Source organism: Haliotis asinina, chromosome 15 (assembly GCF_037392515.1).
Source record: "Haliotis asinina isolate JCU_RB_2024 chromosome 15, JCU_Hal_asi_v2, whole genome shotgun sequence".
Classification (NCBI taxonomy): domain Eukaryota; kingdom Metazoa; phylum Mollusca; class Gastropoda; order Lepetellida; family Haliotidae; genus Haliotis; species Haliotis asinina.
In genome coordinates this window covers 13,914,152-13,939,666 of record NC_090294.1, presented here as the reverse complement: position 1 = coordinate 13,939,666, position 25,515 = coordinate 13,914,152, and the positions used below count along the sequence as shown (strand labels likewise).

General features: G+C 40.5%; 1 protein-coding gene across 3 annotated transcripts in view; it reads right to left on the bottom strand.

Annotated features, from left to right (window-relative positions):
* The window catches only part of LOC137264871 (cGMP-specific 3',5'-cyclic phosphodiesterase-like), a 135,860-nt gene that overhangs the window by 37,287 nt on the left and 73,058 nt on the right, over positions 1 to 25,515 (bottom strand). For all 3 annotated transcript variants that reach the window (XM_067800218.1, XM_067800216.1, XM_067800217.1), the window contains exon 3: positions 5,467 to 6,195. In XM_067800218.1, coding sequence (XP_067656319.1) covers positions 5,467 to 6,051 — 585 coding nt within the window. In that variant the 5' untranslated portion in view covers positions 6,052 to 6,195. The remainder of the gene's footprint in view (positions 1 to 5,466; positions 6,196 to 25,515) is intronic.

Here is a 25,515-nt window from a genome sequence, read left to right as displayed (position 1 = left end):
CGTCACGTTTCGTGAACACGTGAAGTTTTTCATTTATTTATTTATTTATTTATTTATTTATTTATTTATTTATTTATTTATTTATTTATTTATTTATTTATTTATTTATTTATTTAGTGTGTGAGTGTGCGTTTTGATATTAGCCCAGTGATACCGATGAACAACAGATGTTACAAGAAACATTTCTTTCCGTGATTGGGTCTGACGCTGACTGGGATCGAACCATGGACTGTCCGCTTTCCATCCACTCCGATAAAAAAGGGAGGGACTTCCCACTTCTGTATGGCTGGCATATTGTCATGGAAACATTGTACTTTTACCAAAGGAGACAGTAATCCACTACACATCGACCTGTACATCTGTTTATCCTGACAATTTCAGAGAACGGTAATCTCCAAACAAACCTTCATTATATCAGCTTCATGACTCTCTTGAAATTGACACGGAGATTGTAATTATTGCCTGTTTAATGTACACTTGTAACGGAGTTCATATTTCGAAATGCAATAAGTGTTTTAACAGTCTAAAAACAAACACCGTGAATGATACAGCTCCTGACAATGATCGACTCCGCTTACTGGAAAGAAAATTATGTAATAATATATTACACTAGGAGTATAATGTGATCTTTCAAAAGTAATAGGCTCTTTGGAAAAGTAACAGATACTCGGAAATAACTTAAACATCCAAGCATGTAATATTAGTTCCCAGTAATAGGTGCATGATAATGATGGCAACACGTTACACGCGGTAGTGTCGTGTTACAGCAGCTATTATGATGGCCAGACCTTTTGACGGATGATCCGCCAAATAGCTGAATACTGTTGGGTGTGGCGTAAAACTAAACTCACCCACTTGACCGATAATAGGCGCGCCGTAACACATTTCAGACGTGTTGGAGGTTGTCATACCCCTACCACATGTTAGACCTTCATTCATCAAGGAGACATACTATATATGAATCTCCCAAATCGATTCGAGGGAGTCTGTCATACTCCTCTTCCAGCACCTGGCAAAATTCAGTAAAGTGTTGGTTGGTTCAGTGAAGAAGCTTCTGGGCTCATTGGTGGCCATGACATTTCATGGATATTTGGCCACTGGACTATAGTATTTACGACTGACGGTGAGCACAGGCCTCTCACAAGGCCTGGGTATATTTCTCTACAGTCACCATAACCAATAAAACAGCTAAATCTGCCTCATAAGATTTGCCTCTAAATCTGTTCATAAGATGCCTCTAGACACAACCACACCACGAAAACACTATACAACATGTACATCATCAGCGACGACTACTCAAGTTTCGACGTCGTGTACATCATTGACATCTTGTTGCTGTGTCACTAGTCATGTTCCCTTAAGACTGTAGATGAGTATATAGCTTGTTGTGTGTTAACCTCTGATTCACACGTGAGTACAGATTAATCGTGTTAAAATTCTAATGATGATTTAAGTCTGATCAGCGAAAAATAGACCTATTAACTCAAGTAATATTAGCCCTGTGTAGAAAATGGTTATCGATTATTCAAGAACTGTGACTCTGATCCATGGTCAGACAGTTATAGATTTACTCTTATATTCACGAGCATAACTCAGTTTATAACGACCTGGTATGAAAATCGGATGTGATATTTGACTGTACAAGAACTAGCTCTTGGTTCGATATTGAGTAGGAACATGTTGACAAGAAAACCTACTTGCACAATTCTAACCAGGGTGCACACTCGTGCCATACGCCTATCAAATAGGTGATAGGTAAATACATAAATACATAAGTTCAATTTTGTATATAACCCCAAAGAGTCTTGTTGGTTTCAGAATGAATGCCTTTGCACATAGTTTCCAGTCTTAACTTATCGTAAATTGTACATCACAAGTTAGCATACTCTTGATCACCGATATACGCCGTGAAAAATAATCTTATTGAACAAAAAATATACTTTCATTTATATTAAACAAGTTACTTCTGTCTATCGTCACTGAGCACGTTTTGCGAACGTAAGGTTTAAAAACATCATCGGAATATGTTCGGGTTTACGAACCCGCCTGAAAAAGTGATCATAGCTCACAAGTTGCCGTCTTGTGAAGACCTCACAATAGATCAAAACACCTGTCAGAATTCCCCGAGTGCACGTTGCCTGGGTGATAATAAGAACAACAGTTGGTCTTACACGGTTTTGCTGTATTTACGTTCCACTGAGTAGTATTGTTATTCTCTGTTTAAGTATCTGTTTCCCGCTCTATATACTGAAACGGCTAATCAATAAACAACATGGCCATTAAAATAGCTCCAACATAATACGTAACCTCAGTACAAGCTTTGTTTTCTGTCTCACCAGTTCAACTACGCTGGTTAACGATTATCAAACTTCTGGTGTATACCTGCAAACGTGCCTGTACACGTGTTCTTCACATGTCCAAAGATGGCATGTTTCCTAGTTTATGCCTTCTTAATCGATGGTGAAAGCCTCTTTCAGTTAACTTTATTTGCGACAGTTTTTGCAAAAACGACCTATTCTCCCTTCGAGGGTAATCGCGTATGAAAGTTTTACCGATCCGTTCTAAATTGGTTAATCTGTTCTTGTTTTGCTTCGTTGAGTACGTGATGTGCTCATTTGGCCTTTGGCGATGTCACAAACACAAAAACGACCACATTTCTAGCCTTGTTTTCCAAGAATCGTAAACTATTATTAGTTTATTACTAGCATTTTCTCGAAATTGAATTTCTCGTTCTTATTTACAAGGAAGTGTATATGTTTTTTTCATTTCGGGCCATGAAGTACACGTAAATATCGACAAAAAGCCCTTTCTACTTACCTTTGTCAAATTTCTGTAAAGACCTGGTGAACTAAAAGAGCAGATACTGAAACGCCGCTATAACAGTACATTAAAGAACATAATCATCCATTACTTGCGCCCACGTTTTCATGCGACGTCTTCTAATGATTAGGACCTTGAATGTCAAATGGTTTGTTTCCAAATGCTACATAACCTCTATCACATACGAATTCATTCCCGCAGACTGAAGGGTCTCTGTTTAGTCAAATTATGTTTCTAACTCACACCACCGCTTATATACACGTATAAAAGAAATGTGTGTTAAACAATATCCCGAAAGATACACCTTTAATGTCTCCCCTACTTCTAAAACACGCCGCTTCAGTTCACGAACCGAAACCAAATATAGAGATAATCTAAACATAATGTATTGTTATTCGTTGTAATTAGTGTCGGGGACCTGGGGAAGAGCTTCTCCTACCGATTTCAACCAATATCACTAGTCTCTGAGTGATCTAAAAGTGTCCTTTCCCTTTTGAGCTCAAACAACTTTAATAGAAACCTTCAGATGCTGGTCTTTCTTTGAGCACAACCTGATGAGTATCCTTTGACTCCGACCGGATGCTATCCGCAATCTGAGAATCTCATCACCCAAGGATGTTTTAAATCCCTGGACTGCTGTCGTTTTTCATCTCCACAACGAGGCTCGGTGCAGTTCTCCAAGCATTTGTATTAGTTGATGCTCATCGGTTGATGGTTTTGCACATTCGCTTCGAGCACTATGTTGTGTTTGTCCATTAGGAATCTGAATAAATGTCCTTACGTCAACCTCTTAGGACTTTAAAACAATTTAGATTTATCTAAAGTATCCTTGCTTAAAAGCTCCGCCTGGTGTAGCAATTTGGGAGAATTAATCAGCATCAGCATTCCATTTAGTATGAGGGGATGCTAGGAGCTTGTCCATGCATTATCCTTTTGTGACCTGCACCATGTTTTCCGTGTGGATTTAAGGTGAAAAATTGCCTTGCCTTTCTATGTGTTTTAGACGGGTAGGGAATACGCTAGGCTCTTCGAGGAGATGCATTATCATCACCATTTCAGTGGTATATGAGTATGTGCTTGTGCATTTGGGAGATATTTGAAAGTGTATGGTGAACGGCTTCATGTAAATAGTTTAAGTGAAGACATGGTAGTTTGTTTTCAGATTTGACATGGCAGCTGATTCCGCGCCACCACAGTGTACTGGCCTCGAGATGACGAGTTGTGAACCCTATGAGCCAACAACCTGTGTCTGTCTTGAAAAATTAAACTATAAGTTTAAGTAGATAAAACACTAAGCAGTTTTCTTCTCACCTCCTGTCGTACAATATCTATCAGACTTAATCCTGACACACAAAATTTCCAAAACAGCTGTGCGGTTCTAAACAGCTAGTCTGTGATTTGTGATGGTTAAAACTACGATTTGTTATGATGCTGTAATATACAAGTCTTTGTCCAACTAAGGCTGTGATTGCCACCAACGAAACAAATCACGTTGATTTGTTACATCTTGGTGTTTTGACCCTCACACTTTTACAAGAAGCAATGACCTTTACCTAACAGTCGGTGGACTTGACAACATGTAATGGGATAATCAGCTGAACAGATTAGGATATTAGAGTGACCTGCTGACGTGACCATACAAAGGATAGGGATTAAAGAGTCTTGTTTGTTCTTAACGCCCTGCTCGGCACCTGATAAAGAGCTTGACCTCTCGATCCCATCGCCCCATAAGCATGAGCTGCTGCAGCCTAGTCCCAGATCTTCAAGGGATCACGGATAACAGAGAGGGAATTAATGCCTTAACTGCCATTTCATCATGACAAGCGACGTTTCTGATCTCGGGTCCTACCCTAAGATAATCCTGGACGGTCAGTACAAACTCGTGGGTGTCAGCAAGTGTCAAATTCAAGACCGACGTGACACGTGAAGGTCCTAGGGTAGAATAGGCCTTCAGCAACCCATGCTTGCCATAAAAGACGACTATGCTTGTTGTGAGAGGCGACTAACAGGATCGGGTGGTCAGGCTCGATGACTTGGTTGACACATGTCATCAGTTCCCATTTGCGCAGAGTAGATGCTCTTGTTGTTGATCACTGGATTGTCTAGTCCAGACTCGATTATTTACAGACCGCCGCCATATAGCTGGAATATTGCTGAGTGTGACGTAAAACTAAGCTCACTCACGACCGACCGACCGACGTCACTTGGGTTTTCCTATGACATCAAAGAGGGATGTCGTGATTACTTTCCAGGTGTTGACTTTGAGTGCCGTTTCATGTGTTTGTCACACATGCCACAAATGGAGTAAGACATGTTATAACATTATACTATTTGGAATCCTAAAATGGCCTATGTGTCATGTCATTTCTCTGGACACTTCAACGACCCTAGATATAATCAAATTCACCTAAATATTATTACCCCAAATACACTGTCAGTTATTCCCTGGAGCTGAAATCTGATACATACATGTAAGTTAGATGCTATACAAGGTGTAGCAGCATCAATCGAATGCACGTATTCTCGCTGATATCTTTCGTATACAGTACCACGTGTTAGTAAATATTATATAATACCCTGTTCCATACACCGAAGCATAAAATATGCAAAGATTAAATCAAATTCGACTTTAATTATTGCACTTACCTCGTAGGCATTTGTTATGTTGACAGTATCTTTGGACTGGGCCACGTGGCCGGCTATTCCTTTCCCAAAAGGCACCTTGATCTCATTGTCAGACGTGTGAATTGACTCCTCCAGTGTAGATGTATTGGTAACATCAAACAGCTTAGACACCAGGTAACGATTGTCTCTGGATCCACGAACAAGAAACAAACTTCCTCTATCACTGTTGGTAAGAATGTTGACGTTTTGAAGGATCTTGTGGCAAAGAACGTTGACGTCCAACTCACTAGAAATGTCTCGAATCAGCTCCATGAATATATCCTCCTCGGACATGTGTTGAAGTGAGTTCCGGTCTTTCTTGATAGAAGTCTTTCTTGCCCTTGATCCTTCAAGATACTGTTTAAAGATGCTACCTGTAATTGAATTCTTGGCCACTTGGGTGAAATTTGGTAGGCTTGGTCGAACACTTTCAGAGCTCTCTTCCGTAAGTTTGCCAGCAACTGCTTGAAGTTGTTCGGCTGTTCCATGTTCAGATAGCCAGCGTGTGAGGAACTCTGGGTTGTTCTGAAGATACGTGCTGACCACGTCTTCGCCTAGATCACACATTGTGAGGGGTTAGCTCAGGCACCACACACAGTTAGAAGCGTTTGTTTATTGCCAGCTGATGTACAAACCTCGAGATCTAAATCTCTCTAAATGTGACTTCCACATTCCAAGGGGGCCACGCAGGTCAAGGCTGCTGCTCTGTTTCTGGAAAATAAGAAGCAAGGCATTATTTAATGAGTTGAAAGATGAAGTATGCATGGAATGAAAAATCATTATCGTAAGAGGCGACTGACGGATCGGCTTGCTGACTTGGCTCACACATGTCATAGTGTCCCAATTCCGTTGATTGGTGCTCATGATGTCAATCATTGGGTTGTCTGGTCTAGATTCGAGTATTGAAATATCGCCGTCATATTGCTTGAATATTACCGAATAAACAACGAACAAACATGAAACGTGAAGTATGCTGCGTTCTAGGAACTGCAATCTGTACGCGGCATGTGCGCATTTTCTAGAATCACCAGCTCGCAAAGATCTCACATGACTTTTGTGCAGTGACTGGGTCATCAGAATATACAATGCAGCCTGTCACTGCCAAATCTGACGAATTATTGACGAAAATGTGCATGATAGTGAAGCACGTCATAACAGTGCCTTTTAAAATATTTTAAATATCAAAGATGAAGTGATATCTAAATTGTCTCGGAAGGACACAAAAAACAAATCTTCACGCTCTCTTAAAATACGTGCCTATCAGTGTACCTAAACTGACTTGAACGTATTTTATAAAGTACACTTATGCACATGTACTTTGAGTTCCTACAATGCTGGATCTCACGACTAAAGTGACAATCACTGTGTCTGCTGAAGTAGCTTTTGCACAAATGATAACCATATATAATTTTTCTTCTTAAATGGAAGTCCATCTAATTCTGTAATTTCAAAGGAAAACCTACGACTGCACTTACAAAGGAAACGTACCCAAGTTTATCTTATTACATGTAATGGGTCTAGTAATGTGCCTTTTACGACTACGCTCTCATGATGAAAAATTAACGACATATATCTCACAATGGTAGCGAAAGGATAAAGTCAGACTCACGATAACACAAAAAAGTAATGCTTTACCTTAAGACAGAAATACATTACATGGGAAACGTAAATGACAATATAATTACACGTGAGTGAAATGAGCAGTCGTTGCTTTTTGTGGTGGACGGAATTAACCGTAATACTGTGTTAATCAAAGCACATTCGATATCCTAGTACAGCACCTAGGCTCGAATTAGGGTCCGGACGAGTCTTGATCAGTCGTAATTTCATTCATCAAACATGATTCCCTAGATGCTGAACTATAATGCTGATGAATGTGATCCTGTGGTAGGATTTTGTGTAAATCTTTCTTACGTCTTTCGAGAGCTAGATGGTATTTACATTTAGGCGTAATGTATTGCAGTTGAGGTATCATTATGCGTCGCGCTGAGACGGAAATATACTGGATGGAAGTATAGACGCTTGGAGAAGTGTACATGTATGGAACGAGTATGTGGCCATATGAAACGAGTATACTTTGCAATGTGGATAATGGCGCATCAATGCGAATATAATCAATTAAGACTGTTGAAAATGAAATACGTTGTCCACCTAAAGTATGTTGTGGTTGATTATATTCATAGTGAGTGAGCTTGTTTACGCCGCTTTTAGCAATATTCCCTGCGGAGGATGGCAGAAATGGGCGTCACACATTGTCCCCATGAGGGGAATCCAACACGGGTCCTCGGCGTGACGAGACAACGCTTTAACCACCAGGCTACCCGACCGCACTGGTCTTTTTTTCTAAAAGTATTGAATACAATATCTGATTTCGCAGGTGTAGCTAAAACAATATAGTCTCTGTAACCAGCCTCCAGGACTACAATGAAGCAAGTAGTGATATAGTTACCCCGGAATTCTGCAACGGCAGAAAGAGAGAGAGAGAGAAAGAAAGAGAGAGAGTTGCCAACTTAGTAAAGTGTCACGCCAAAGACCAGAGTTCGTGGTTGCAAAGCGTGAAGCCCATTTCTGGTGTACCTCACTGTGATGTTGCTGGAATATTGATATTGTTGGAGCGAGAAACGGGCTGGATTTTAGTATCCTATTTTACGTCTGGATCAGACAATCCAGTGATCAACAGCATCAGCATCGATTTGCGCAACTGGGAACTGATGACATGTGTCAACCAAGTCATCGAGCCTGACCACCCGATCCCGTTAGTCGCCTCTGAGGATTTGCTTATTTTTTTAGCAAATCAACAATTCATGATAAAATGCAACAAAGTTTCACATGACCATTACGCCCAAATATACAGTAAAGCACAACGACAAAAGTTGTTTTTCGGACTCTAGAGGTAATAAGGTTTAATAACATCCAAACTTGACTCAAACAATCGTGAACCCGTGAAGATGCGGGTAAGAAATGATCCTCAGAAATCCATGCTTCTCGTAATTAACGAGATTGGATGTTTAGGCTGAGTTGACACATATTGTCGTATCCCAAATCCTCGATTACTTAAGAGACCGGCGTCATACAGCTGGAATATAGTGCGGCATTTCACATGAAACAAGCAGTCAGTCAAGCCAGATAAACAGCATCGACGTTTGAACATATCCGAGAAGAAACAGTAATATTTCAGACACACAAGGTATATATATTCGACCAAAAAGAGTACGTGGAACAGCTGATATACGAATCGGATCTATTACATGATACTCTCTCTGTCCTTCCATTATAGATTTTATGTCATCTCTCATTAATGATCCATACCACATATAAAGGACAACAGAATCACCTTTACATAGGCCATTCAGAGAACAATTCACCTACCACAACAATCGAACACCATTAAAATTGCTGGAGTTAAAAGCGTCACAAACCATGACACAATGTCAAAACATTGGGTTGGTCATTCATTCTTTGTGATCATCTGGAAATGAATACAGGCCCAATAAAATACATCAAAGATCGTGTACATTACGAACCTTGGTAATCCGACACTGAATATGCATATGCCATTCCATAAATTCCACAAAGCCAGTGAGCAATTATCGTACTTAACTACGAGTCGGGAAAACATAACGGATTACATATACACAATACTAACTGTCGTTTCCAGCGACACCACAGAACCCAAAGATGCATTTCTATCGGTACATCAGTCCTGCAATAAATGTATGGGTCAATACGATCCATTAATACGGTGGCAGTACGTCATACGACACTTCAAAGTCGATATATGTCTGGAAACGTCTGAACCACCATCGGCTGATGGAACGTGCTTTACATCGTGCTCAGAACTTCGTACAACGTGTCTAATATAATTAGCTGTATGGTTGCGTAAGGTAGAACACCATATCTGCAGGTGATTGTTGTGTAGATCAGTGGTGATACAGATTATCACGTTATGGCAAAGTGATGTGAGCGTGAGTGAGTTGGGCTTTACGCCGCTTTTAGCAATATTAACAGATATTGTGTAACGTGTTAGCGTGACGATCGAACGTTTTAAAAATAGGCACAGCAAAGACAAATGCGCAGCTGTCCTCTTTCAGGTGTAGCCCGCCTCTCTCGGTTTCCTGCCCACCTGCAGTGTATATGAGTTTGAACCACAGATTCACCGTGATTGAGGTCCATGGTTTGTGAACACAGGAATATAACGACAATGTGATGGGTTTAAAAAGAACGACGTCATGGAAAACGTCACCATTATCAACAGAAACATGCTCCACGGCTCTACATCACGCAACGGAAAGCTTAAAAGCCAAAAGGATTACTGAACGGAAAGCATTTTTGTTTTGATTTGATTTGTTGTTTGACGCCGCACAAAATTCATATTATGTGGTTTCAGTCCATAAATAATCGTGTCTGAACCAGATGATACAATGGTCAACATCATGAGCATACACAACTGCCTCAACCTAGTCAATGAGGCTGTCCACCCGATTCCGTTACTCGCCCCTTCCTGCAAGCACAGTTCAAACCAGGATCTTCATGAATCCAGTGGGTAGCATATCTTGCTCTTTCCGGCATGACACGGACCTGCACGATCACATTTTCTCGGCCATATTTAGCCAACAATTAATGATAAAATGCAACAAAGTTTCACATGACCATTACACCCAAAAATACAGTTATAGTACACTGATAAAAGTTGTTTTTCGGGCTCTAGAGCTAATAAGGTTTAATAACATCCATTCAAGCAGAGCATGCATCTGCAGCCAGCTGAATACGAAGCAAAGCTGGCGATTGCAAGCTCATCCGTTCGAACTACTCGGATTTCTTTCCACGAACGCAAGTCAAAGAAGACCATAATTACAGAAAAGATGACTTCATGTTACATCAGCACGACAGCCTCATCACTGATATATGTGATCGGCAACGGCGACAGTCAGCTTCAAAGTAGCACGCCACACGGCCCAAGCGACCTTCCTGCACTACAGCTGCAGGCAAACTGATGTCTTGAAACGCATCAGATTGATAGTTTGGTGCCTTATTGGCCACAAGAGTCTGATCAGTTTAAGGTTAGATGCTTCATCTGGTATCTTCCTGATGCAAGTTAGCATTTAACTGGCCTATATTTCACTGCCGTGTTTCATAATCAACATGAAATTTGGAATTGAGGTTGAGCATGCCAAAGGGTCACTACGGGCAAAGAAGTCCTCTGTTGTTATAGCATTACAAGGAATACAATGCTGTAATGCTCAACATATAAACTGGGGAATTCTCGTATGATAAACACAACACTCGTATGCACGGGTTTGCTCAAAGCTGTTCACGTGATTGACGAGTTTGGGGTATTTTCCACATAAAGATTATAATATTTATATAAAAGAAAAGAAAGTAGAGAAACCTCGATCTCTAAGATCTGTTGCATTTTTTTCAGAAACCTGTGCTTAAAGTCCACTGTGGGCTTTCACCTTTATCGTGACCATATGATTAAAATGGATGTCAAGTAGTGTTGACACCAAGTGTCGGGAAATGGTAGGTGTGCCCTGCAGCGAAAGCTATAGTGAGGCGTAATGTTATCCTGATGACACAATGTTCGAGACAGATTCGTTTAATGGTTTGTAAAGTCTTCCATACCGACATAAAAAGGTACTCTTTCAGGCCTGAAACAAACATGGAGATACTATCTTGTCCTCTTTCCATTACAGATCAAAATACGTTTAAACGCAAGAAACTTGAAAATATGTTTTATCTCATATAGTTTGCCGACTACCCCACTGACCAATTTTGTACGTAAAATGTATCTCACTAACTCATCATGACCCACGTTCATCTGAGACCTAAAACATTTCTCTCCTTGTATGGGCGCTTCCATTGCATTAAAACCTGAACTGGATGTCACTTGAACGTAACAGAGAACCAGGTCACCAAGACTGATCAACCGGTCTTTTGAACTGAACCAGAATTGAATCTTACATACACTCAGGCTGCTGTCAGCGGGACTAGAGTACAACATCAGCATAAGTAATTAATCAGGCAACATCAGATTAATTAATTAATCAGACAATGTACATGATGCCTGGAAATTTTAGACAATGTACACAATGACTGAGTGAATCAGGCAGTGTACACACTGACTGGTTATTCAAGTCACTGTACACATTGCCTGACTGTAGCATATACATGTTAATACACTAGCACACAATTTGCGTCAACTACGAAGAACAGTTTTAATCAGGAATAACTACTTTTTCTGGTTTGAATCACACACGGATGGCTAAACTATGTTTTATCTCTTATGGTTACTGACAACTAATTTAACATTTGACATTAAATGATGAGTGAATGAGTTTAGTTTTACGCTGCATTCAGCAATATTCCAACTATATGGCGGCGGTCTGTACATAACCGATTCTATACCAGACAGTGTCAACCAAGTCAGCGAGCCTGAGAGCCCTTCCCGTTAGTTGCCTCTTACGACAAGCAGAGTCGTCTTTTATGGCAAGCGTGGGTTGGTGAGGGCCTATTCTACCCCGGAACCTTCACGGGTCTTAAATGCAGAGAGCAATGTGGTAATAACATGTCCAATACTGGAAAGTTCTTTTAAAAGGTCAAATGTTTGTTATGTTGGACACCCATTCTGCATTAAATTAACCCTGCCTCTTTCATTATGGCGGAATCTAAAGGATAAATTTGGTGCATAAAGTCAAGAATAGTGCAAGAATACCATTATCACTATCAAAGCTCCTTGGGGTTTTTATGAAGATAAAGGATCAAGAACTGACATAATCACGATACGGTAATGTGATATCATCATATTATTTCATCCATCGCATCTGTGCCAATGAAGCGGATATCCAATATACAATCTAACAGTACATGGCAAGACACACGATGCCCAGACGAACTGGTGATTATGTATCTACGTAATTACATTATTACCTGAGTGGTAAATTGTTTGATGCCCCAACCTATCCGTGGTTACAGCAAATCTGTCTCGCAGACACATCAAAGCCTTAAATATCAATGAGACTCGTATTTCTCTCTGTGGAAGTCATGAGGCGTTAGGTATTTAAAAGAATCCTGTTTGAGAAGCGTCCTTATACATCATCGCGCTTGATCAGCGTGAAATATGCTTTCATTGCAGAAATAACAGTTCCTCACATTGTGTGTCGGCTGAGTTCTGCACGCTCACTTGTGAGCAATATGCCGGTTATATGGCGGTGGTCTGTAAATAATCGAGTCTGGACTGGACAACCAAGCGATCAAAAGCATGAGCATCGATGTGCGCAACTGTGAACCGATGACATGTCAACCAAGTCAGCGAGCCTGATCACCAGACCTTCTTTGTAGCCTCGTATGACAAGCATGGTGTACTGAAGGCCACTATTCTAACCTGGACCTTCTTGGGTTTGCTCATTTATGATTCTACATGATGACACTTAGCAGCTCTCGCTGGTATTCCCCAGACAGATCTGTCGTTGTGGCACTGCGGTTACCAATTTTTGTAGATGACTGTAGATTCCTTGTGTAATCATGAACTTGTAGCTGCATTTGTGTATATTTAGTTTACTGATTCGATAAAACAGTTAGGTCTTAAGTAGCAGTTATCATAGTACAAGATAGATATTAGATACATTCAAACTAGTCTATCCATATCTTACGCTGTCGTTGACTAATGTCTGAACATTGTTCTATAATGAGAAACAGCATGCATTCATAACCAACACGTATCTGTTTTAGACTAGCAGAGTCATATTTTCGAAAAGTATTGTGAAATAAATGCACTCTTTTGGATATAGAATGGCTGATGAATGTTGTCTTTAAGAACATGGACCTCACACTTCCTTGAGAAGAAGAAATTGGATATCAAATCACCAGACCTTACACAACCATTGAATAACAGATGAGGATGAAGGCACGAGTGGTGTAGTACCATGCAAGCTTTAGACTAAGGACCTAATCAATAGGGATTGTCGCTGACCTCGCAGCGTGGGGCATCAGGTATACAAAGTATTGTCGACCACGTTCTACAAAACCTTTGAGGATATGTTTGAATATCAGCTGCCGCTGTATTGTTCACAATCGCTCATCGGTTGTTGAATATTTCAAACTGTGGCTATTCCAGTGAAAAGGTCATCGTTTTATTCAGGGTATGACTGTTGGATTGATATGTATCAGAGAACTTTTGGTAGGTGGAATTTCACCAAACCAAAGTGAATCGATAACGCCATACTGGGGATCCACTTAAATACCATAGTTGTTTAAATATTTATGTGAGATGAAAATAAACGGGGACGTTTAAATACGGTGTCATTCGTATGTCTACTACTTGTTTCTAATCAATGAATAATGAATAAACATGAAACGGTGGAACGTCTGTATATGATGGCGTACGTGACAAAAGTGTATTTAATTGTCACATCGATGCAGCTGGACAGGTCTTATGATTCCCCAAATCTTCATCGCAATAGTAACCTTAATGATTTATCATGTATGATTTAATGTTGATAATACATAGAGGATCATTAACATGGTTATCTCTGGCATTTTTACATTAAAATATCTTATATCATACATACATACATACATACATACATACATACATACATACATACATACACACATACACACATACACACACACACACACACACACATACACACACACACACACACACACACATACATACATACATACATACATACATACATACATACATACATACATACATACATACATACATACATACATACATACATATACAGTGATTTACCTCAACTCTGTCTCCGATGAAGGTAAGTACCACATGTTATATAATGCTAATTACCAATATTATTTCTAATATCAGTTCCACGTGGATGATACACCGCCCTGAGCGCTAATGAATAAGATGTACAGGGAACGGACGTATTATGTACACAGAACTTTAATAACAGTGGGCGCGTAATGCCAATGCTCCGTGTTAATCTGATCGATTTCTTCTGTGTTGTATATCTCGCTATTAATCCCGTCTTGATATGAAACAGATGATACTATGTATTGACGTGAAGCATGTAACACAACATTGTTAACATCTTTCAATGTATTGCTTATGCAAGTCTTGGCCTGCAACGTAAGCAGGCAAACAAGAGTACACACACGAGTGTTGGAAACTGGGACAAGGTAAAAGAACATGATGCTACAGCTAACTCTGTATGAACGGTTGTCGATATTAACGATTGGCATCGTGTGTTTCCAGGCTCCATTATTTACTGTATATTATTCATGATTGTGAGATCAATTTTGACAAATAGTCCTGGTTTCTGCCAACGTTCACTTTGAAGATGTGCCTTTTATGTTAGGAATGACAAAAGTGACGTATAGAAGGGATGCTGTTAGTTGCAGATATTGTTTTGATGTGTATACATGTTGGCTGTTCAGCGTGATACACCCTGCTGTTCACTGCTGGCGAAGATGTACAAAATACTTTGCACAATTGTGTTCAAGACAATGTCTTTAATAACACAAGGTATGTTACCTTAGTCTGCTTCGGTCTACATATGTGGTTAGACAGAGTTGATTATTTCTTTTGGATCTAATAACGGTAGAGGTCAAGGCAGCTTTTATCTTTTGTCATTAGAAACGAAACGAATGATGACAATATTTATCATCATTAGAAAACCAACACTGTGTTTGAACTTCTGACCTAAATGAAACGTGCATATGCGAGTACCAAGAACACTGTCTTATAAGAGAGGAATCTACAGTCAAACATGCTCTGCCTCACAGTCTGTGAATCAGATTATTTGCCCTACAGCCTAGCCCTCTCTGCAGTGCTAAAGCCCTAAAGGAAGCAAGTCTAAACTTTCTCAGGTGCAGAATCTCTGATTTCCCTGGGGCTCATTTTCAATGTATATGGGTTTGTTTGTTACTATCAAAATTATAATATAGTCAGACACTAAGCACGTTAGTCGAAGTCAAACACGGCTGTGTCCATTTTGTAGAATCCCGGCACGTATGATTCGAGTTACATGGAGGTCCCATAAGACCAGGAAACGAAGCAGAGACCGATCTTTCATTTCGAGTAATCATAACTTAGATACACAAGTGTTTCACAGAATAATCTCTTTTAATGTAAACATCAAATCAGTCTACATATTCTGCTCTGGCCGATGGAATTTCAGATTTTCCTGTTTATTCAGAGGTTATTCAAAAGTGACAAATTAAGAAAAGCATTCAAATAGTGTATACTTGCACTTGTGTTCACTGTGAAGACCACGATCTGTGAAAATGGGCAGTGATAACATTCATATGCGCGATAATCCTCAAAAAGTATAAACATTGTTAGCCAGTGCACGACTCAGAAGGCGTTAAGGTACAATCTGACACAGTATGACCGATAAAGTACACTAGAGACGTCTATACTGTATGTACTTTACTTCTTTTGAGTAGTGAACCACACGTTTGTCCAGAACATTAAGTGCAGTATCTGTATGGCGGGAAATATAGTTTAAATGAATCATATAGGAACAAGTACATTCATTTGTGTCTAACGTAATAAGCACGATTGCATATGGTAGATAATCAATCAAATTAGTACATGTAAACCCAACACCATATAGACGTCCGTCCCCTGGACAGAAGAAAGGGTACGATAACCCAAAATACTGACTTTGGGGATTACATTACTGTATACCCAACCGAAGGCAAAATACCACGGTTGTGCTAATAGTGCGGTATACCGTTTCACCCCTACAACACACACGCACACACACACATGCACGCACTCACGCACGCACATACATGTGTAAACAGTGTGCATGTATATGTTTATACTGGAACAAAAATTATTATTCTTGAAGGTACACTGGAACAGGTAAGCACAACCCACAAAATGAATTAAAAGGGTTAATTCTGTAATTCCGCAAACCTGAACTGGTTCCCTCTTCATGATCGTGTCAATTATAAAATTAAACCTTAATAAATCCTTCAGCGTCTCCCAGGCATACACATGGCACTGATACGTCTGGAGCAGCACGCGTTGTAGAAAGTTTATTGCTTGGAAAACATAGCGCAGAAAGACCCACCGCAGACGCTGTGAGGAGCGCGTATCCGCATGCAAAGGGTTTCACCCTATCTTCTGTCAGAGTGTTTATGACAAGCTTTGCTCTGAAGCTTCTTCAACAGAACAATTCCCCTCTTAAATAGTAAAATTAGACATTGTATAATAAACCTTTTTATAGACACGGCGAAAGCGTCTGCAGACGCTGTTATTTTTAACACGGGTTTGTGTTGAAAAGTTGAACGTAGCTGCATTGTTAACGCGACAATCGATAAAAAGAATATCTGACAAATGACGCAAACGCCATTACCATGGACAAATTCCGATTGAGTGGGAAAAAGCCGTAGTCAATCCACCCAAGTGACTGAACGAGTTTATGAATACGGTGTAGACGATGTCATATTCAGTACTTGAGGTTTTATGTTCCATCGAACGGTATTCATTTACATAACCGCGCATCACCTTTATATTAGGAGAAAATCGAAAGTGTGCATGTTTCCGTGCAGAGACAAATCTAAACAACACACGGAGTGGATGCGGATGCGGGCATGTCCAAGGCCATTTATCTTCTCATCGAATTTCTTAGTTGTCTGTTACCTGGTTACAAAGCAGCATGTTTATGTCATCTCGTGGATATAACACAAGACAAGCACTAAATCAGCGCTTAGTTCACGCAGCAGCTATATATTTAGACATATTAGTTATTCATAATGCAACTTTATAATAGTCACGTAATTTCCACAGCTGTACAGTGATCTGGATACAAAGTCCGTCCGTAAAGTTACGGCCTCTCGTCACAGGCATACTAATGTCATAACGATATGAACGTTTGTGCATCAGTCCCGGACAAGGAGCAGCAAGACTCGATGAAATCTGCGAAATGATATGACTGGCAGTAGTTCATCACTAGGGAAATAAGGAGCAGTTATTTCTCAACAAAAACGAAAACGGATTACTGGAAAGCTGTAGCTATTTTTCGTGTCATACATTTCTGCCACTGGATCTCCATGAATAAATCTAAACATGACAGAGGGGAGACGGTTGCACTTGTCCAGGGTCCCTTCAGCCTAGGTGTGAAATCATGACAGAAGGAGCTGTTCCTAATCGATGACCTTACTACTGTTGTTGTCACAGTACCAGAATATCTCTGGCGGGACGGTGGGATAGCCTAGTGGTTAAACGTCACGCCGACGACCAGGGTTCGATTCCACACATGGGTACAATGTGTGAAGCCCATTTCTGGCATCTCAGAATATTGGTTTCAATATTGCTAAGAGCGGCGTAAAACCTCACTCACTCGTCCAATTACATAATGGCTTCGGCAAATCAAAACAAACGCAAATCCCATGAATAGAATATGAGACCTAACGATAATGACATATGGGTATAACGCGCTTATCATTCGTTCCATGCTTTATCAAGAACAACGAGCAGCCTACACACACCTGTCGCTGCAGTACTGAGATACGTCGCCTAACATGAAATCTGTCATGTGAATAGAACAATGTATGCATCTTCCCTCTGAGATAACATGGTTAAACCTTCATTTATTATATTTCTTTGTGGACGTAATAAATAATTCCATAGATTCCTGTCAAAATAGGATGTGTGCAATGATCTGATTGGAAACGTTCTTTTATGCCATTGTTTATTTATTCATCATTCATTCAGAAAGTTCATAGCACGTAACGATGTGAAATCGGCCCCATGAAATGTCGCAGTTATTTCCAGTCTAAGTAAACTTAGTTTCAATACTGTTCGTTACACTCCACTACTACTGAGTCTAACAAACCCTCATAGGAGGTCGCGTCGGGTAACCTTTCAGCGACCTATGACCGCCCAACCAAACGTGAAAAGACCGGACGGATTTAACCAGTCAGGGAATGGCTACTGTTTAGGGTTTGGTGGGACTTTAAAAAAATCGCTAGTCACTAACACTGATCCCTCAATAAAAGACATTCCACGTAAAACACAGGTATTTGACCTGCAGCATATATGCTTGGAGTTTTCTGATGATATCGTGACAATTACCTAATATTTCCGCAAGATGAACTCCTGGAATATTGACAAACAACGCTAATTTCAGCAACTGTTTACTCACTGTTGACTGTATTGTAGCGTGCTCCATGTGGATTACCCGGTAGCGAAAATATGGAAAACAGCATTCGGAATCGTTCGGGTACAAACCGTTCCGAGGTAAAAATTCATGTGCGAATATTCACTTCGCGATTTGGTAAGCTGTGTTCTGACTGGTCAATCTCAATGGTTAACTGACGCGACCTTCCACTAGATTTTGTTAGACTTAGTAGTGGAGTTCTAACAAAAAGTACTGAGACTAAGTTTTACACTTAAATAAGCCTTATCTTACATTGCCTTACACTTAGATAAGTCTTGTCTCACATGTGCATATCCACTGTCTTTCACTTAAACAATCCTTGTCGTACATGTGAATTACCGTTGCATTACATTTAAACAAGACTTTTCTTACGTGTGAATAACCATTGCCTTACACTTAAATACGCCTTATCTTACATGTCAAAAAATAATGCCTTACATTTAAATAAGCCGTACCTTAAATGTTAATGACCACCATAAAAAGCCGTGTTTAATATGCGAATAGCCATTGCCTTGCACTACAAAAAGCCGTGTCTAATATGTGAATAGTCATTGTCTTACACTTAAACAAGTATTGTCTTACATGTGAATAACATGGCTTACATTTGAATTATTCTCTCTTACACGTGATTAACCATTTACTGTACATTTAAATAAGCCTTGCCTCACGTGCAAATAACCACTGGTTTACATGTAAATAAGTCTTGTCTTACATGTGAATAACTATTGCCTTACATTTAAGTAAGTCTTGTCTTACATGCGAATAGCCATCCCCTTCATTTAAATAAGCCTTGCCTTACATGTACCTAATCCTAGCTTTACATTTGAATAACCCTTGCTCTTGATGTGAATAACCTAGGTAAGTGTAGGTTCCAAATGGACTCCGGTAACCGCGAGAGGCACTACACACATGACCGGCAGGTGGGTAATTCTCAGAAACATGTTCCTTTTTCCCACGACTATTTCTGCAGAAGGGAATTGACACAGAGATTCAATAACCGGGTGGCAGAATCTATGACATGGTACGAACTAAGCAAACACCTTGTAGCTATTTATCGTTGCACAAACGCCCGTATCTCTAACACTGGCCTTTCCTGAATCCATGTTGGCTCCCATACATTCTAACGCATATTATTAGTTAGATGAATCAACAAAGGTTTGTCCGGGTGGTGTTCATAGCAGATTATCTTACCTCGCACATAAATGTCGTTTTCTGATTGGCTAAGCTTTCTCTTAGTATTTTCAATGTACCCCACCAACAAGCGCCCTACGTTTCAATGTACCCCGCTGCATATGGCACGTCATTCGGCACTTCATGGTAGTACTCGAATAACACTGAATGACGCATGATGCACGGAAAGTATCGGTGTTTTGCCAGTACAAGTCGCTTTAAGGGAGATAGCTCTGAATCTGTTTTTCTTCTGTCGTCTGCAAAATCTAGCGATGGCTACGAAAAGATTTTCCTCACATTCCAATAAATAAATTTTGACAAAACGTTCAAATATAGTCCCTGTTATTATTAAGAAGGAGAATTACACCGCGGCGAGTTTACTAGGGCAACACCTGCGGGAAAACATCAAGATGCAAGATTCGAATCGTTTGATTCATACAGGTTGGCTGAAGAGTACGACCTGATACCCATGCTTCAAACAGTTCAAAATCAATATTGAAGTTGCGGTAAGATAACTACGTTGTTCATTGGTCCCAATAGGGCGAGGGGAACATAAAGAATTAAACATCGAGGGTACATCAACCCATCCCCCCGCATGACCAGTGAACAACTGATAACGTCCACTGGATGAAAATTAATATATTTTGTAAACTATTTGGAAAACTCTATTACTGGTTGCCTAACGTCCCCATTTTTCACCTGTAAATCAGGACCGGATAAGCAGCTGGCTGATATTCTTCAAAATACGCCTCACATTCGTGACAACCGCACATGTTCATTCCAAATGCAGCTATGAGAGCCGGACACACGGTGTCATCTCCACCGCTTTGACGTAGAAGAAACGTCGTCGTACACCCGTTTCACAAAACTCTCGTAAGCTTAAGATCTCGTAACGTTTCTCGTAGCATTCGTACATCTTATACTGTAACATTGGAAGTTGGAATGCTGCGAGAAAAGTTACGACATCTTAAGCTTACGAGAGTTTTGTGAAACGGGGCCCAGTTTTCCTGACACGTGTTCACGATGAAGTCGAAATCGTCTTATTGTTTCATTTGTATCAAACATCTCTAATGGTGTTGGAAGACGCATGGCTTCAGCGTACACTGCGATGCTAGATTCACTCCAACATGATTCATGTCAAGTGTAATTCCTCTATAGACGCTACACTACATTACAGTAAGATTTGGTGAGGAAACCTGGACTAAGACAATGCGTTTTTTCTATGCTGAATATGTCCATTGGTTGTTTGAGGATCAGATTTACATTGATTTTGATAACTGGTCTCACATCAGGATACCTCGTGTTCTGGGTTTGATAGAAAAAGTAATCACCTACGACCACGTGGGCGGTTTTATACATTCAACTGGCTGAGAGTATTTTCGTTGACATGCTGTTAAGGTTGGCGAAAGACTTAACTCTCTCATTAAGTCCAACACAGTAAACCTGGTTCAGCATGTTATTGTGGATTTGCTCCTTTCTCTCCACCTGTTACTAACAAGTCCAATAATCCCCACAACGGCGAAATCCTTCCTATCTGTACATCCTGATGACTTCCCGTGGGGATTCCATGTCAGTATAAGTCGCCACTAATGACAGCCTCACGACTAAAAGGATTTTGTGGTCAGTGTCAATGACTCGCTTCAGTGCGTGACATACACCAAAATGGCGTCGTGGGATACTCTTGATGTTAATCTCTGTGCAGATTCGATAACATTTTCTTATGACTGGCACCAAACAGAGCAAGTCAAACATAAACCGTGTAACTTCTTTCAATTGACACTGAACTAAATGACCAACCCACTACTTTATGGACACTGTCCTCTTGCTTAATGGGCATTCTAGAAGTTAGTGAGTCAAAAATGAAACATACAGCTTTGTGGATTATAACGTTTTCTTTATTACTTTGAGAGACGTTTTGATGTAGATTCTTGCATCGTTATCAAGCTAAATGTGAATACAAAGTCAACCAAACAGTGAGAAGCTTTCTATACATGGTATGTTATGACAAACAGCAGATTAACATTAACAAAACATGTAATAGACTATACAAATGGTACATAACGGGAAGAGGCCAGTAGGGAACTAAAACAACAAATGGCACCAGTGATGAAGGCAATGATGAAGGGGGTATTAAACTGTAACAACAAATAGACACAATCCTTAGATAGTCTATTGTCTGGTTAGTTCTTCATAGGCCGATGGTATGTAGTATCACTGGCCGCTATTGATCAAAGGTTTGTGGCAACGGATTTCCATGGCTTTCAACAGTTTCATTTTCGTGAAGTTCTGGATTTTGGCTGACAGGACTTCCAATTCGTCCCACGTGGAGAGCCACAGAAGCTGGTGCCGATGCCCGTTTGGTGTTTTAGGAGACTGCTGATTTGATGGGAGGTATGGCCAATATAAGGAAGGGTAATTCTAATGGGGACGGTTTCTTGCTTGGTCAATTTGGGTTTGTCCTGGAGCGTGGTGGCGATGGTCCTCTTGACTAGGTTAGATGGATACTGTTTGAAGTTGGTGAAGACGTGTTGTAAGTGGCTGAGTTCCTGTTCTAGTTCATCGCTGCTGGAGCCAATATTCTTGGCGCGTCTTGTCAAGGTTGAGATGACATCAGACTTGGTTTTAGCGGGGTGGTTGGACTTGAAATGCATTTACTGGTCTCAGTGTACCAGCCAGACGCCGACGGAGAATTGTTAGGGCTTCTTCGATAGGGACGTTGGTAAAATGGTCCACAGGATCATAGCTGATAATCTGGTTCAGTGATGCTGCTTATCTTTCGGCAGAAATCTGTGGAGTTTGGGACTGTGCTACCTGTTTTAGTTCTCTACTGGCATCTTCTAATTGTGTACCTTTGTTAACGTTAATCTGCTGTTTGTCATAACATACCGTGCACAAAAGGCTTCTCACGATCGAAACGTCGCTCAACGTAATAAACACGAAGTTGTAATCCACAAAGCTGTATGTTTCATCGTTGGATACTGGCAAATCACAGTTATTCTATGACAGCGGTTATCAAAAACTTACATTAACGTATGTCCAACATTGTACATGAAATATACAGAACGATCATAGTCCACTTCATAATTAAATGGCACGCATTCTCGTAGTTCTGTACTTTAAGTTGACATTATACTGGAGCGATCAGAAACCGTAGAAGAGTCTAGCCATTGAGTATTTGTATAATATCGTACTGATTGTCGAAGGATGTCTCCCCGCGGTAATGATCTCCTATTTAATCTGCTCGTATATCGGGCACCAGTACAGACAAACAGATATTAATTGGACACAAACCAAACAAGAGGATAAATCCTGGCAACTAGAGGATCACTCGTAAACACTCACATAACATTAGGTAGAGTATATACATATTTATATCCCTTTATGGACAATACAAAATAAAACTCGTACAGGATAATGCATGTAAAAATACCGTTACGATTATACTGTTATTTGCATGAAAAGTAAGTGCAATATCAGAATTGTTGGAACAATAGAAAAAGCTTTTATATGTATGCTTAAAAGGGTATATTTGATACAATTCATACGTGCTACATTCATCAATGCTACAACAATAGCTCTTAAGAGAAAACACTATTGATTTAATCGGACGCTATATACAGTTAGAAGCAACATACTGCTTCAAAACTACAATACCAATACCATATAACATATCCTCGGATCAAATATCTGTTTCGAACAATAAAGCACCTAATAAAACAAACACTGCCACCAGCTGCGCCGATAAAACGTCCTAGGTATTGTATAGGAGGAATGATAAGTATCTGAATTAAACGTTTTGCTGAGTGTAGCAGTTGGGCTGAGAGCTACTGGATCAGATCGAATCACTCCTAGGTGTATAAGTGTAGCGAATAACTGTCCCGTGTGAACCCATAAAAACCTGACACATTATATACTTCCAGGGTGATACAAGCTATCAACACATACACAGCTTTTGAATACAACCTCAAAACGCGCCACAGCATGCGCATGTGGGGTATGATTACAATGTTTATCAACAATGACTCAACGTAATTGTGAGTCATTGAGAGACCACAGTTTGCTTCGAACAGTAAATATGTCTAACATATTTTAATTTTAGTTGGTATTGTACTTTCATAGTAAAGAACAGATTCTTGACGTTTCATTAGATTCAGTCTTGTTCTGGAGTTCTCCGTAAAAGATCCGGGTTAGAATTGGGTGGAATTAGTTTCCGGCAACACATGCATGTAGTAAGAGTTGACTAACGGGATCGGGTGGTCAGTATCGCTGACATGTATGACACGTGTCATCGGTTCCCAGTCGCACAGTTCGATGCTTATGTTGTTGATCACATGGAAAACGACATGCACTGAAGCCAACTTACATGTTTACAGCAAAGTCACATACAGTCAAACGATACGCATAGTCAACAAGACACATAAACATCAAATATATCCATATAGTCAAGCCACATAAATACTGAAAACGACAAGTATGTGGTCAAGCAACACACGTGCTGAAAACGACATGGACACAGCCAAGCCAAACACCTGCTGGAGACGACATGCATACAGTCACACCACACACAGGTTGAAAAGGATATGTGTACAGTCAAGCCAACACATGTTGAAAACGACATGCTTACAATCACGTCACACAAATACTGATAACGATATGCACACAGTCAAGCCACACACATGGTGAAAGCGACATGGATGCACTCAAGCCATACATGCGCTGAAACCGACTGGCATGCAGTCAAGCCAACACATGTTGAAAACGACATGCTTACAATCACGTCACACAAATACTCAAAACGATATGCACACAGTCAAGCCACACACATGGTGAAAGCGACATGGATGCACTCAAGCCATACACGCGCTGAAACCGACTGGCATGCAGTCAAGCCATACACGCGCTGAAACCGACTGGCATGCACTCAAGCCAAACACGCGCTGAAACCGACTGGCATGCAGTCAAGCCATACACGCGCTGAAACCGACTGGCATGCAGTCAAGCCAACACATGCTGAAACCGACATGCTTACAATCACGTCACACAAATACTCAAAACGATATGCACACAGTCAAGCCACACACATGGTGAAAGCGACATGGATGCACTCAAGCCATACACGCGCTGAAACCGACTGGCATGCAGTCAAGCCAACACATGTTGAAAACGACATGCTTACAATCACGTCACACAAATACTCAAAACGATATGCACACAGTCAAGCCACACACATGGTGAAAGCGACATGGATGCACTCAAGCCATACACGCGCTGAAACCGACTGGCATGCAGTCAAGCCATACACGCGCTGAAACCGACTGGCATGCACTCAAGCCATACACGCGCTGAAACCGACTGGCATGCAGTCAAGCCATACACGCGCTGAAACCGACTGGCATGCAGTCAAGCCAACACATGTTGAAAACGACATGCTTACAATCACGTCACACAAATACTCAAAACGATATGCACACAGTCAAGCCACACACATGGTGAAAGCGACATGGATGCACTCAAGCCATACACGCGCTGAAACCGACTGGCATGCACTCAAGCCATACACGCGCTGAAACCGACTGGCATGCAGTCAAGCCATACACGCGCTGAAACCGACTGGCATGCAGTCAAGCCAACACATGCTGAAACCGACATGCTTGTAATCATGTCATATAAATACTGAAAACGACATGTACACAGTTCAAGCTACATAAAGGACTTG